Source organism: Physella acuta, unplaced genomic scaffold, assembly GCF_028476545.2.
Source record: "Physella acuta isolate Inbredline_101_S28 unplaced genomic scaffold, ASM2847654v3 ptg000562l, whole genome shotgun sequence".
Lineage (NCBI taxonomy): Eukaryota > Metazoa > Mollusca > Gastropoda > Physidae > Physella > Physella acuta.
The window spans coordinates 2044459-2057938 of NW_026732081.1; the positions used below are offsets into that span (position 1 = coordinate 2044459).

Sequence of the window (13480 nt, forward strand, 5' to 3'; positions counted from 1 at the left end):
CTTTTGCAAGTAAATAAATAAATAATTGATTACAAATAAAAACCGATGTTCCAAACTAGTTTGGGAATCATTGAGATGAAACGGACTTTTTTGTAGATTTAAATAATAAAATTAATAATATAGGTATGTTAAGTTTTACCTGATTTCTATTTAACAATATTGTGTCCGGTGATTAGTGTGACCAGGTATACATGTTACCATTCGTTGTCAATAAAACCTGGCATGATTGTCAAGTGCTAAGGTAAATGCTATCATGGCGGATCTGTGGCAAACAGTATCCGATATTATTTGGTATGAGGGATTTTGGTTACCTGCTAACCGAACATGGGCTGAACTTAAAAACGTCGACGATGGCATTTATCACCCACAGACAAGCGACTTAATAGTACCAGTATATCTTTCAGTATTAGTCTATGTTGTGCGCTATGTATTTGAAAGGTAAGAAAATCTTAAGAAAAATAAGAATTTATTCATTTTTATTGTAAGAAAAGAATCTTTGGATTTGACACTTAGTTTTTTAGGCCTACAAATTAAATAGAGGTCTTAATATATAATATATAGGGCCTATAGTCTACATATAGATAAAATAGAACATAATGGATAATAATAGATCTATAGTATTCTGAGACAAAAAAAAAACCAACGAAGTGACAACTCAGAAAACAATTTTTCGCCCCAATGTCTCCACCTAGTCGGCAAAAGATAGTTCTGCACATGCGCAGTGACCTATTGCTAGGGTTATGGTTAGGGATAGGATTAGGGTAGGGTTGGGGTTAGGGCTAGGTTTCTGCGGTTGTAAACACACGCATGCGCAGTACCATCGAAAACATCACAACGAGGGAAAGTCGTAGTTTCTCTCCATTGCGCATGCGTATCTTTTTCTGGCTAGCATCGGCCAAAAAACAATAGGACATGAACAAGTAGAAAATTAGAATTTAAGTAAAAAGTGGTTTCGACTGGAGTATTGATTGAATATGTTATTTTTAGCCTGTATTTTATCATGATCATCTTAAACAAAGTGTGAACTGTACTTGTGGTAAAAGTGGTTGCACTTCAATTTAGTTCTCTAATAAGGGTGGGCTAAAATGGTTAGGTTTTGGTAAAATGGGAGATGCGAAGCGGCAAGGCAGTAATGTAGATTTTCTCACTAAATCAAAATTATAGGCCTACTAAATTTTCAATTTAAACATGACCACCAAATAATAAACATCCATATTTTATTCATTAGGCACTAATATTGAAGTTTTTAGTTTGTTCTAAACTAAATTACTAAATTTAATATTTATTATCACTCACTGCCATGGCACGACACACCTTTTCATTACAACCAATGTTATATCACTATTACGTTTGAAGCCACGGCAAACCACAAATCGGTTCGACTTTTTAACTGACTATGCACCAGAGTTCCTCTCTAGTGATCAACCAAATAAGAGTCATGTGGTTTTTTAAAAAAAAAAAAATTGGTTGTGATATGAGCTCAGGTATAATAAAAAAACAGCTCACAGTATTTGATTTCTTTTTTCATAGACTGATAAACCTATTAATGCTATAATGTGAAATCCCACCATTTTACTCATGGTAGACATTTTTAAAAGTAATTCTAAGAAGGTCTCTGGAACTAAGACAAAAAAATTGCCCAAAGTCATGTGCCCTGTGTGGACACCATATTGTTGTTAGCAACCTGTCTCACCTCCGGGTTAGCGAGCAATACTACAGTAATGCCAGAATGCTGCAAAAATAGCCTGTCACATGACATTTTTTAAATTTTTCCCCAATAGATTGGTAGTCTAGGTGGGTGTAAATTGCACTGATATCTGTCAATAGTTTACTGCACCCGAATTCCAATGTTCTTATGACACTTAAAGTTCGATGCAGCATTCAATTTATAATCACTTTATTTAAGTCTGTATTGGTATAATTTACCCTCTCGCCATAAATATATTCTAAGTCCATTGAATATGATATTCCAATTTTCACAGCACCCAAACTTTTTATTGTATCGACTTTAATATCACGAAATAGGGCCTACCTTATTTTGAATTTAAATATGTTACTTTAGGCCAACGTAAAAATGTACTTTATTTTTTTACCCTTTTACTGTTCATTTAAACATATTTTATGTCAGTATGAAATTTTCAGCTATTTTTCAATTAGGCCCATATATTTAACGTTTTTTTCACAAAAAACATTTTTTCTAACACTAACACATCTAAAAAAAAACATCAACAAAAAAGAGGCAAACTAATTCTGCTCTATTTGAAATACATTGAGCTTCCTTTTCACAAACTGTTTTTCACCAACTTAAGTAATTTTGTGTGTTTTTATGTTACCATTGCAATTGCAGATTTATTTTTGGACCTATTGGGCATTCTTTTGGTTTAAAAGCAATAGTGAAAAAAGCCACTCCTAATCCAATACTGGAAAATGCGTTTAAGCAGAAAAAAGCACCATCTAATGAAACAGTACAGGTAAAAATTGTCTTTTATCTACATTATTATATTTGCGTGGTTTTCATTTAGCAAACAGTTTATTTGATTCAACTAATAATAGTGAATGCTTGGTTTGTATTTACTTTTCATGAAAAAATAATTCTGATTAGAATATATTCCAACATTTTTTTAGCTTTTAAAAATGTTGAACTTTTGAAACCTTCATTTACCCCAGGAAGTTATGATTTTTGCACCTGTACAGGTCTTTATATGTAGTCACTTACTTATTGATTGATCCTCTCAGTTTATTATTTTTTAGCGCAATTTCCATTCTGGAGAATTGCGTTTATTAACTCGTCATTTCTGGGAATGGATGGATGAATGAATGAATGTATGGATGAATGTGTGTCCGGGCTTTAAGTCGTATCTCCTCCTCAACGAAGCAATATCGAGGAATAGTTCCAAAAGCAATTATGTTAAACGAGTTACGAGAATGAGCATAGGCCATAAAAATCCCGGGTTTCTTTCATGTATTTCCCGGAAAAGCCAAAAACCTCGAAAAAATTCAGTTTTTTTGTACATATCTCGGCAACCAGACCACTTAGCGACTTGAAACAAATACCAATCGATTCCTGCCATAATTTAGAACAATATTGCGGAAGAAAGTTTTAAAAAATATCCTCTCGTTCGGTCACAAATTTTAAAATTACATAAACACCTACAAACCGATCGTTCTTCTAGCTTGAACGCACCCCAGCATTATACGTCAGAGCTATTTTTAGATAACATAAGGAAATTGCGCATAAATGTCACTAGACTTTTTTAATTAACTTGTTTCATCAGTAATGTATAATAATAATTTATACATAGAACTAGGGTCAGCTTCTTTAGAGATCATTAGGGATTTTGCATAAAAATTTCCTGGTAGGTGATTGAAAACAATGCATTGTATTTAAACAGCTTAATAGCTTTCCATCTGATTGGATTTTTTATTCCCTGAATTGTTGAAGGGGGATTTTCAAAAAAATAAGATATTTTAGTTCATGTAGCTGTTGCAGAAATTATGAAGTTTCTGTTCCAACTTTATGCATGAGATTCATGACAGCAATGTGAGAAATCATCAAATTGTGTAACATGTTACCGGTGGTTATTTTTTAAGTTAAACAAGGATAATGAAGAGATATTTTATTTTGATTGTACATGTAAGCTGGTTGCATCCATTTGAAATACTGAAATGACTGTTTACCACACAAGTTATTTTACAATTTGAAACTTCTGTATCCAGACCATGTTTTAAGTTAATTATTACTTTCCCATTTCTAAATTTCTCATTAAACACACCTTCTGATTTTCATTAAAAACAATGGGTATTTGAATGCTATGGTGTGTTTTTTGCTTTAGCAAAATTTGATGCTACATGTACTTAGATGCCTTTTTCTTAATGCAACCATAAACTTAAAAGTTTAATAACAAAGTTTTCTTTATAATAATGTGAGGTCTGTATTGTTAACTAAACAGATAGAACGTGTGTTTTAAAATCATCTAAAAATATAGTTTTCCCTACTTTTTTTATGTGCAGAAAATGTGATAGTTATCTCACTATTAATTTTTAAAATCTTGAACTAATATTTTATAAAAAACTTTAAGAATTAACTAAGTATTGAAATTACCTTTAATTTGCAATATTGGCTTCATAAAAAAATAAATTTCTGTAACATAACCTGTGTATAGGTATCTAGTGATAATGGTGACTTTAGCGTTGAAATGTTTATATGAATGAAGACAGTGACTGAAAAGTTTTAGCTTGAACTCATTTCTGTGCTTAGATGAAGACTCTCTTACACATTAAATGTCTTTTCCTGATTGCATCCTAGGCAAAACATCAACTCCATAAACCAAAAAAAAAAATAAAAAAATATGTGTTCTAACTTGGCTTACTTTTTAAAAGTTAGAATAAATTTTTACTGAAGATACTTGGAAATGTAATTTCATTAAAAAATTAAAATGAATAAATCCTTATCATCACTATCTTCCAGCGTGGTATCAGTAATCATCGCCTGTTATCAGTAAGCATTGATCTGGCATTTCATACTCTATGCTTATTTCATTTTCTTCTTTTTCTAAATATTTGGCAAGAACACATTTTTCAGCTAGTTATGTCATGTCATTTTAATTTTAAGAATTTTTTTTTGCTTAAGTTTCTTAAGCTTTTGAATAAATATAGATTAATGTAAACATCCAATGGGATAGTTAGTTTAAATTATTTATGTTTTGTTTTTTAACATTTGTGTGTTAAATCTGTTGCGTTGCTTAAGAAATATTAATAGTAGATCTATCAATTTTACTTGACAACAGTAAAAGTTACCAAAACTAAAGGCAGTTACATGGCATCTGAAATTTAATAGAACATGCTGACCCACAAATACCAAAGTACTACCTTATGCTTGTTCTGTTTGGTGGTGCATTCAACCTATAACTGTATTAAACATATTAATTGAAAATATTAATACAGCACTCTATTTTAATTAACTCTTCACTCTTTTAAGCTAATACCAATCAGAAACTTAACAAATCTGTGATCTTGAAGATTGTTTCTGTTTTAGTTTAAGCCTTAAAAAACAAGGCAACTATGATGCTGCTAGTTCTGTAAAATTGGCCACATTTTGTATGAGGGTTTAAGTTAACAAAAATGGTCTAGTTTCTATTCTTATGGAATTAAGTTGAAATTATGCATTTTCAATAGCTGATAAGACATTTATGTTGTAAATTGTCTTAAAGTTGTTTTTTTTTTAAGTTAAGAGGCTATATGATAGTAGTAGAAGACCAGTTTTGCTTTGTTAAAATGCTCATTGTAAATCAAATAGTTTTGTCATTTTGATGACTGACCTCGTGTTTATTTGGTTATTTTAAAATTTAATTTTTAGCATTTATATAATCAAATAATTTTTAACGTCAAAATTAGTTTTTATAACCATTGTCTTGAGTTTTAACCTTATGACTAGATCATATAGTTTGCTTGCAGCTCAGAACTTTATCTTTCAGAAATGTTTCTTACATTTTAAGTAATGAAATCCAACCATCTAGAGATCTATCATATTAAAACATGTACGCCACATAACCATTTGATCCAGTAGTAGACAGCTACTTAATTTGGGTTGTTTTAACAACTTATGCTAATAAGTAGCAGTAGTCCAGGCTTACTTACTGTATAAAGTACAAAAATAGTTGCATGTTAATCAAAAATGGAAAAGTAACAATGCTTTTTATATTAAAATATATATCAACAATATATATTATTTATGCACAAATGTTCTTTTTATTTTACTGCATACTTGTTTTTAAAAAATTAGAACAAACAACATAACTAGTTTTTCATTTTTCAAAAGTAAAAGTATTAAAATTTTCAGCAACTGGCTAAGCAAACTAATATGACCATCAGGCAAGTTGAGCGTTGGTTCAGAATCAGAAGAAACCAAGACAGAACACCAGTGTTTAAAAAGTTTTGTGAATCTTCGTAAGTTTACCATCTAATGCTCATTTTTAATAGCAATAATGTTAATCAATAAAGCCAACCTGTTCAATGAAATACAATTTACAAAAGCTTTACTGTTACTAAAAGTAGTATAATATGTAGTGTTTTTTTTTCGAGTATTTTAAAAACACAATATTGCTTTTGATTTACATACTTATGAATGTATAATTCTGAATATTTTATTTTGTATTAACAATTTAAATATCAGACTAGAATTACTAAATAGTAGTATAGACAGCTTGATAGTATTGTATAAGCAAATATTGTATATGTTGTTAATTCATACAACATTGTAAGATGCTATTTTAGAAAATCATAATAAAATAAACTGAAATTTAAAAAACAATCATTGAATCTCTTCTTCTAATAGCTGGAGAGGATTGTTTTATTTCTTCATATTTTGGTATGGAGTCTACTTACATTTGGATGTGAGTATAGTTTACAATCTGCTTTCTTAATGTATCCCTCACCATTATTATTCTATGTTAAATATTTCTTGTATGTACTAGATCTTTATTCTCTCCCTGTAATGTAGACATTTGGTGTTGTGTATCATCTTTTTCTAACTGTAATGAATTAATCAGTAATACACATGTTTTATTCCAACAATGACAGAAAGTGTGGTTTTACGAAACAATGCAAGCATGGGCTGGGTGGCCACATCATGTAAGTTTCAATAAGACTTTGTGATGTATGTGTAGGTTTCAATAGGACTTGATGATGTATGTGTAGGTTTCATTAGGACTTTGTGATGTATGTAGGTTTCAATAAGACTTTGGGATGTATGTGTAAGTTTCAATAGGACTTAGTGATGTATGTGTAAGTTTCCATAGGACTTTGTGATGTATGTGTAGGTTTCAATAGGACTTTGTGATGTATTTGAAAGTTTCAATAGGACTTTGTGATGTATGTGTAGGTTTCAATAGGACTTTGTGATGTATGTGTAGGTTTCAATAGGACTTGGTAATGTAACTAATCTAATATACTTCTGTATGCCTCAATACATAAGATTCCAAGTTAAAATGTTTTCATTCACACTTTGTGATATTACATTACTTCTGTATATATCAACACATAGATTCATCCTAATGTTTCCTTTCACAGAATGTTACAGATGACATCTACTGGTACTATATGATTGAAGGTGCCTTCTATATCAGCTTACTCTTCTCACTATTCACGGACAATAAGAGAAAGGTAATTTGACTTTAATTATTTTTGCTTTCTCGTATGTGAAGTATAGGGGAAGTATTGTAATTGTGTAAAAAAAATGAAATCGAGATTTTCACAAATCTTGACGTTTTACACCTCTAGGAGTCGAAAAAACATAGTTTTGCAATTATGTTTGTATGTCTGTGTGTGTCTGTGAAAACGATAACTTAAGTACCATTACAGCTAGGTTGATGAAATTTCGCATATAAGTATTATATGAAATTTGTAGTTCTATATCAACTTTTCAGCAATTTTCAGTAACCGGAGGTGGAACTTATTCCACTATAACTTGAGTACTGTTTCAGATAGATGAAATTTCACATATAAGTAAAGATCTAATTCTCTGCCTTCTTTCAAATTTTGAGTAATTTCCGGTGACTTGAAGTAGTACTGTTTACTGTTTCCGATTTCTCAAAAATCGCATATGAATTTATAATGTACTAATAATAAGCACTACTATACACACATTGTTTGCTTTTCACTTGGTGAGCAATTATTTTTTTTACGAGATTCTATTCTATATTTAAGTCATTGACTGAATATAGTACTCTTTTTATAGCACATTAATATAAACTTACTTATAGTTATTAAAAATAGCTCATAAATTGGGATTTTTTAATTCCAGGTTTTCAATATTATACAATAAAAAGCTCAACATCTTATAATTGGCATATAATTGGTCTCTTTTACCCATTACTTTTCATCGATATCTACACAAAAGCTACTCTTTGACAATGTTTTTAAATAAGATTTCACAACCTCTGTATTGATGCTACTTAAAATTAGTTTTACTTGATTTGTGTACTACTAGTAATAAATTTTGATGAAGTTGAATTCCCTCTTAGGATTTCACTGAAATGGTGATTCATCATGTGGCAACTTTATTGTTGATGGGAATGTCATGGGTGAACAACTTTGTCAGGATAGGGACCCTGGTACTTCTAGTACATGATGCTGTGGACTCATGGATGGAGGTACTGTATTAAGTTACTACTGTCTATAACTGTTCTGTTCAGAATGGTCAAGGTGTAGAGTTTGTACATGTAACACAGTTAATTAATTACTAAAAAAATTTCTTTTCTTATTCCAGGCTGCCAAAGTGTCTAAATATATTGGCTATGATAAAGCCTGTGAAATATTATTTTTCATATTTATGATAGTGTGGGTCCTTACCAGGATGATCATCTTCCCCTTCAGGTACTGTGGTCCATTTATACATTTTAGTAATTTTTATTGTCTTTTATGCTTTCTATGGAGAGATTATGCAGAAGCTCGGAGTATAGGATTAGTATAAACAAAACTTATAATAACTGGTTAAGTGAAGGTGTAAACATGAGGTATAATGACTAGTTAACTGATGGTGTAAACTTAATTTTCTTTACTAGCACAAAACAAGACCATTATAGAGTTTGCAATGAAATAGACTGTAAAAATGCAACATATTACACTAAGGATTGGAATTTAATACAAATTTACAACATACTTATTGAGTCTTTAAAAAATAAAAATATGTCAGAAAACTAAAATATAATATCTATAGATGAGTCATTGTGTTTTCTTTTGTGTTGAATCATTCGATTTACAATGATTGAAGATGAGTCTGATACATTGTGTTTTCTGTTGTGTAGAATCATTCGCTCTATAATGTTTGTAGATGAGTCTGATGCATCATGTTTTCTGTTGTGTAGAATCATTCGCTCAACAATGTTTGTAGATGAGTCTGATGCATTATGTTTTCTGTTGTGTAGAATCATTCGCTCAACAATGTTTGAAGCACCAGCTGGCTTGAATGACCCCACAGTTGGGTGGTGTACCATGTGGTCTGTATACAACATCCTGCTGGTTATCCTGCAAATTCTTCACATTATTTGGTTCTATTACATTTGTTTAATTGCTCATGATGCCATTCGTGGTCAGGTAAGAACTACTGTTATTTTGAAGTAGTAAATATTGGCACTGAAAATTAGGATAATTTAAAAATATTTTGTTTGATAAATTGGTAGAGCGATGGGTTACTTAAAATCTGGTTCCATGGCTTAAGATGATAGGACATTCTATTGTACATTAATAATGATGGGTACCTGACGTTGGACATTCTGCCAGAAATCTTTTCATATGTTTAAGTAAAAAATAAACTTCTTCATTTGTCCTCTGACCAGTCTGGTCTGAAAGGGTACTTTTATCTGTGCAACTTTCAAGAATGAAAGTCTCTGTCACTTGTCTGATTTTCTTCATTCAGATGCAGAAAGACTCTCGCAGTAGCTTGGAATCAGCCAGCGAGTCTGGCGGAGAGGCTTTTGAAGGAAAAGAGAGCTTAGATGCTGGTAAAAACACTGCCAGGTCACTGAATGGAGTTGTGGATGCCAAAGTCAAGAAAGTGTCATAAGCTGATCTTACACTGAACAATTGTCTTTTCCTGCCAAATAGGACTGGTTGTTTGTTAAGAGTTTTTGTTTGATTTTATTCACTTTTTATTTCATAATATATTACGTTCCTATTTTAACCACCACTGCTTGTGCCTGAATATCAATAAGTTGCATGACAATTCATCATACTCTCTCAAAACTTGAACATTTTAGTTATTTCAGCCTTCATTTAGTCTTTCTCATTTTGTCTCATCTCTTAAAAGAAGTTAGAAAACAAAAGTTCTATAATTGCTTTGAAATGTTTGAGTTGTAAGGCATATTTAATTTTAAAGACATTAAGTTAGAAATGTTTTTTTTACTTTAAAGCTCCTGTTTTAAATCAAATGAGCAAGTTGAGCATGTGAATCAAATCTCATGTCAAGTTTAATCAACCTGTATTTAATCAACTTTTTGCTTACCAGCATATTACTTGAAGTTTTTTTTAGCATTACCTCTCATAAACATAGTTATGTATTTATATATACATTAAAAAACCTATGAGTAATAAAATGCTGAAATTTAATGAGGTGTCATATTTTTTTTTCTTTTACACACAAAGTAGGTTACTATCTTGAGATTAATACTTCAGAGATTTGTTTAGATAACTTAATTGGATATGCCATGGCAAACAGTGAATTACTGTAGTGAATCTTTTAAAATTTATTTTAACTTTTCACCATGTTACAATCACGCTTTGAAGTTTTGTATTTGAAATAGAGTGCTCATTTTGTTTTGAAATTTTCTATTTGAAATAGTGTGCACGTTTTTTTGTTTTACTGTTTTTTTATGATTGTAAGAATTTGTCCTCGTTATTTTAGAACCTGGAGCTTTTAAATGTGAGTTTGTATGAGCTGGTGATAGTATTTATTTTTGAATCTATAGCTTGTTCTGCATCTTGCTTCTTCAACAATTTCTCTTCATATTTTGTTGTTAATGACAAGTATTTTTCTAACTCTACTTTCATCATTATGACTGTACACTACTGTTAAATCTTCAGTTTGTGTCAGATCTTTTTCTAAGTCATTTTGAATGGGCATGTCTAGTCACTAATGACTGCTTGTTTAAATGGACTTTAAAGTTCTAATGCCTAAGCAGCCAAAGTGGCATTTTTGAATGGGACCAGTTAGTTTAGTTGGTCACTTAATTAAACTGGATAAACTGATTAGTTCTTTACTCTCAAGGCATTAAAAGCACATTTATAATTCTATGCTTTTTTCCAATACAATTTAAAAAAAAATATATGTAAAAATACCCACATTCATTAAAATGAAAAAAGTACTATGCAGGAAAATAGTCTCAGTTTATTTTATTTGGGTCTAAATAGCTTAATAACTTACAAATGATAAATAAATATAATAAAAATCCTTAAAGAAATGGTAAAACTACTTTTACTTTTATATCACTGTACAGGTTACATTAAATGTAGCCCTGGTTCATCAGTGCAAGCGTTTTAGTTAGTTTTTTATTTGACTAATTATATAGCACTTAATTTCAAGAAATTGTTTTTGAAATGTTAAAAAGTTTTGAAAAATTGATAGGTAATTATAGGACAACGAATAAAATGTTCAATAAAACTTATTATGTCTGACTTCACGGTTCTTTAAAATTCTTATTACCTTCAACACTTCTATTACTATACTGAAAAAAAAATGCTATGCTTAGATTGGGTGCAACAGAGCCACTTGAAAAAAATATCGAGTGTATAGAACAGTAAAAGTTATTTAAGTCAATTTTTAGTTATATGAACGTACTGTCACCTATATAATAATTTCTTGTATGCAAATTCTAAAATATTTTCAGCTTTAAATTTTGGAATCTTAACTTTTTGGTTTCAGAGATTTTGTTCCTAAAATATTTTTGTAGTAATTTGTGACAAAATTTTTGTTTCTGAAACTATATAGAATTTAAAGGACGAACATTTTTTTTTCTAAAATATTTTCCATTTTTGTGACTAGGAAGAAAGCTTGTTTCAGTAATGCATATCCATTGTATATATGATAATTTATATTTAAATTTTGCCATTGTTTAAATCATGATTTTTATTTTGATAATACTTTATACATTACCAATATTTACATATCTCTAATTAGCATTAAATTTTTTGAGTGCTGACGCAAACATAGTATGAAATAAAGTAATACAAAACAAAACCATCGAAGTTCTTTTTACATAGCTAACTAACAACACTAACCTAAAAGCTAAATACCATTGTACATGTGTGCTGTGTATCTGCCCTAATCCATGTGTACTCCTGTGTTGGTGTGGTTATACTCCAGTCAAGCATAGCTGGAGGTTTGCATGAGTTTTTAAAAAATGTGTTTTAAATTCATGATTTTAATCTTAACATACATGATGATAGCTATGCACAATTTCTTTAATTTTTTTAGTAAAAATGCAGTATGAATTTGAAGCGTATGTAAATGTCATGATGTTCTATATGTGTTCCAGAGAGGTGTAGTTGTTTGGTATAAGTCGTTGCAAGCAGTCTTTTAATATCAAGTACTATTGGTCTTGTAAGTTTAGGTTAAATAAAGTTAAGGTTTAGATTTAGATCAGTCAGTCTTGTTAGTAAGATTTAGTGCAGTCAGTCTTGTTGGTAAGGTTTAGTGCAGTCAGTCTTGTTGGTTTAGTGCAGTCAGTCTTGTTGGTTTAGTGCAGTCAGTCTTGTTGGTTTAGTGCAGTCAGTCTTGTTGGTTTAGTGCAGTCATTCTTGTAAGTTAGGTTAAATAACATCAGGGTTTTGGTTTAGTGCATTCAGTCTTGTTGGTAAGGTTTATTTCAGTCAGTCTTGTTGGTTTAGGTTAAATAAAGTCAGTCTTTTAGTTTAGTATAGTGAAGTTAATTAAGTTTAGGTGTAATCCTCTCAGTCCAGTTGGTTGTGGCTTGGTATTATGGCAGTATAGTTTGCATCTGAAGTGAAACTAAGAGCTGATGGTTTCTTTAAGGGTCCGTTTGCAACACTGCACTGTTTATATTTAAACAAATTCACTTGTATATGTTGCAGAGAATGTATATTTACTTCTGATCACAGCAAACGAGATCTCTTGAACAAAAGTCAAAATTACACTGACAAACAGAAGACATGTAAATAACAATAGAAAACTGACCACAAAAATTGTGTGGCTTTTGTTCAACACTGAAGCTGATAAATGATGCTCCTTGTTTCTTAGAGCCAGAGTGTACCCTTCATGTAGTGATTGTATTTTATCATCACCATCTCCATCATATTATTGTGTAATCCTAGCTTCTATTGGAATTGTTTGTAAGGTATTTATTTTAAAAATTGCCGTGCTTATAACTAAGAGAATTATAACTTCAAATGAATGATTATGGCTTTAGTATTAAGTTACAAGGTTTTTTGGGTTAAGTTCATGTAAGAAAAAAGTATAATGTTGAACTCCATATAATTTGTACTCATTGTAACTAAAATATATGTGCAGTTAATATTCAATATTGCTTTGCAGTACTAGTTGATTGCTGTGTGTATGTATGGAATTAATGTTATGAATTTAAACATGGTAAGTAGTGGACTAAAATAACTTTTTAAAGAAGGAACATTAGTGATTTCTAATGTGGGGTTAGGTAATATTTCTTTCACGCTTAAGTTGTAGTTGAGTAAAACATCTGCAACCATTATATAAGTAAGGGAGGAAAGTGTCAGGAATTAATTGGATCTCAACAGAAGATAGGAATACTATGTTTTTAAACTTCTAGTGTATTTAAAGAGTTAGCTTATTTGCTTTGTTAGTTCTATTCATGTGTGTTAAGTGATACTGCAAGTGCATCATATTCCAGTACATGTGCTAAATTGTGATAAGTCTGGCTGGCTGTGAGGACCTTCCAATGACAAAACCTAATTAAAGCATGTATTGTTGCTAGATTTTAATATGCAGTTTTTG

The 13480-nt window shown here is 30.6% G+C and overlaps 1 protein-coding gene across 2 annotated transcripts; it reads left to right on the forward strand.

The window, feature by feature from the left end:
• The first annotated feature begins 183 nt into the window (after positions 1-183).
• On the forward strand, positions 184-13120 carry LOC131946528 (ceramide synthase 2). Of its 2 annotated transcripts, XM_059307351.1 has the most exons (11): positions 184-438; positions 2348-2471; positions 4469-4498; positions 5840-5946; positions 6335-6392; positions 6580-6630; positions 7069-7161; positions 8022-8150; positions 8267-8373; positions 8925-9093; positions 9416-13120. In XM_059307351.1, exons 1-11 carry the CDS (start codon positions 254-256, stop codon positions 9560-9562), a joined length of 1200 nt encoding a protein of 399 aa, XP_059163334.1. In that variant the 5' UTR covers positions 184-253; the 3' UTR covers positions 9563-13120. The 2 variants fall into 2 exon arrangements, with proteins under 2 accessions (XP_059163334.1, XP_059163335.1); XM_059307352.1 differs by lacking the exon at positions 4469-4498 and having other exon boundaries at positions 186-438.
• Positions 13121-13480: the final 360 nt, after the last annotated feature.

What these genes read in the sequence shown, in the direction of transcription:
- LOC131946528 (XM_059307351.1), top strand. Translation starts at nt 254, where the DNA reads ATGGCGGATCTGTGGCAAACAGTATCCGATATTATTTGGTATGAGGGA. An exon ending in TCACGGACAATAAGAGAAAG is followed by an intron (nt 7,162 to 8,021) that starts GTAATTTGACTT and finishes ATTCCCTCTTAG; the next exon opens with GATTTCACTGAAATGGTGAT. An exon ending in ATGATCATCTTCCCCTTCAG is followed by an intron (nt 8,374 to 8,924) that starts GTACTGTGGTCC and finishes TCTGTTGTGTAG; the next exon opens with AATCATTCGCTCAACAATGT.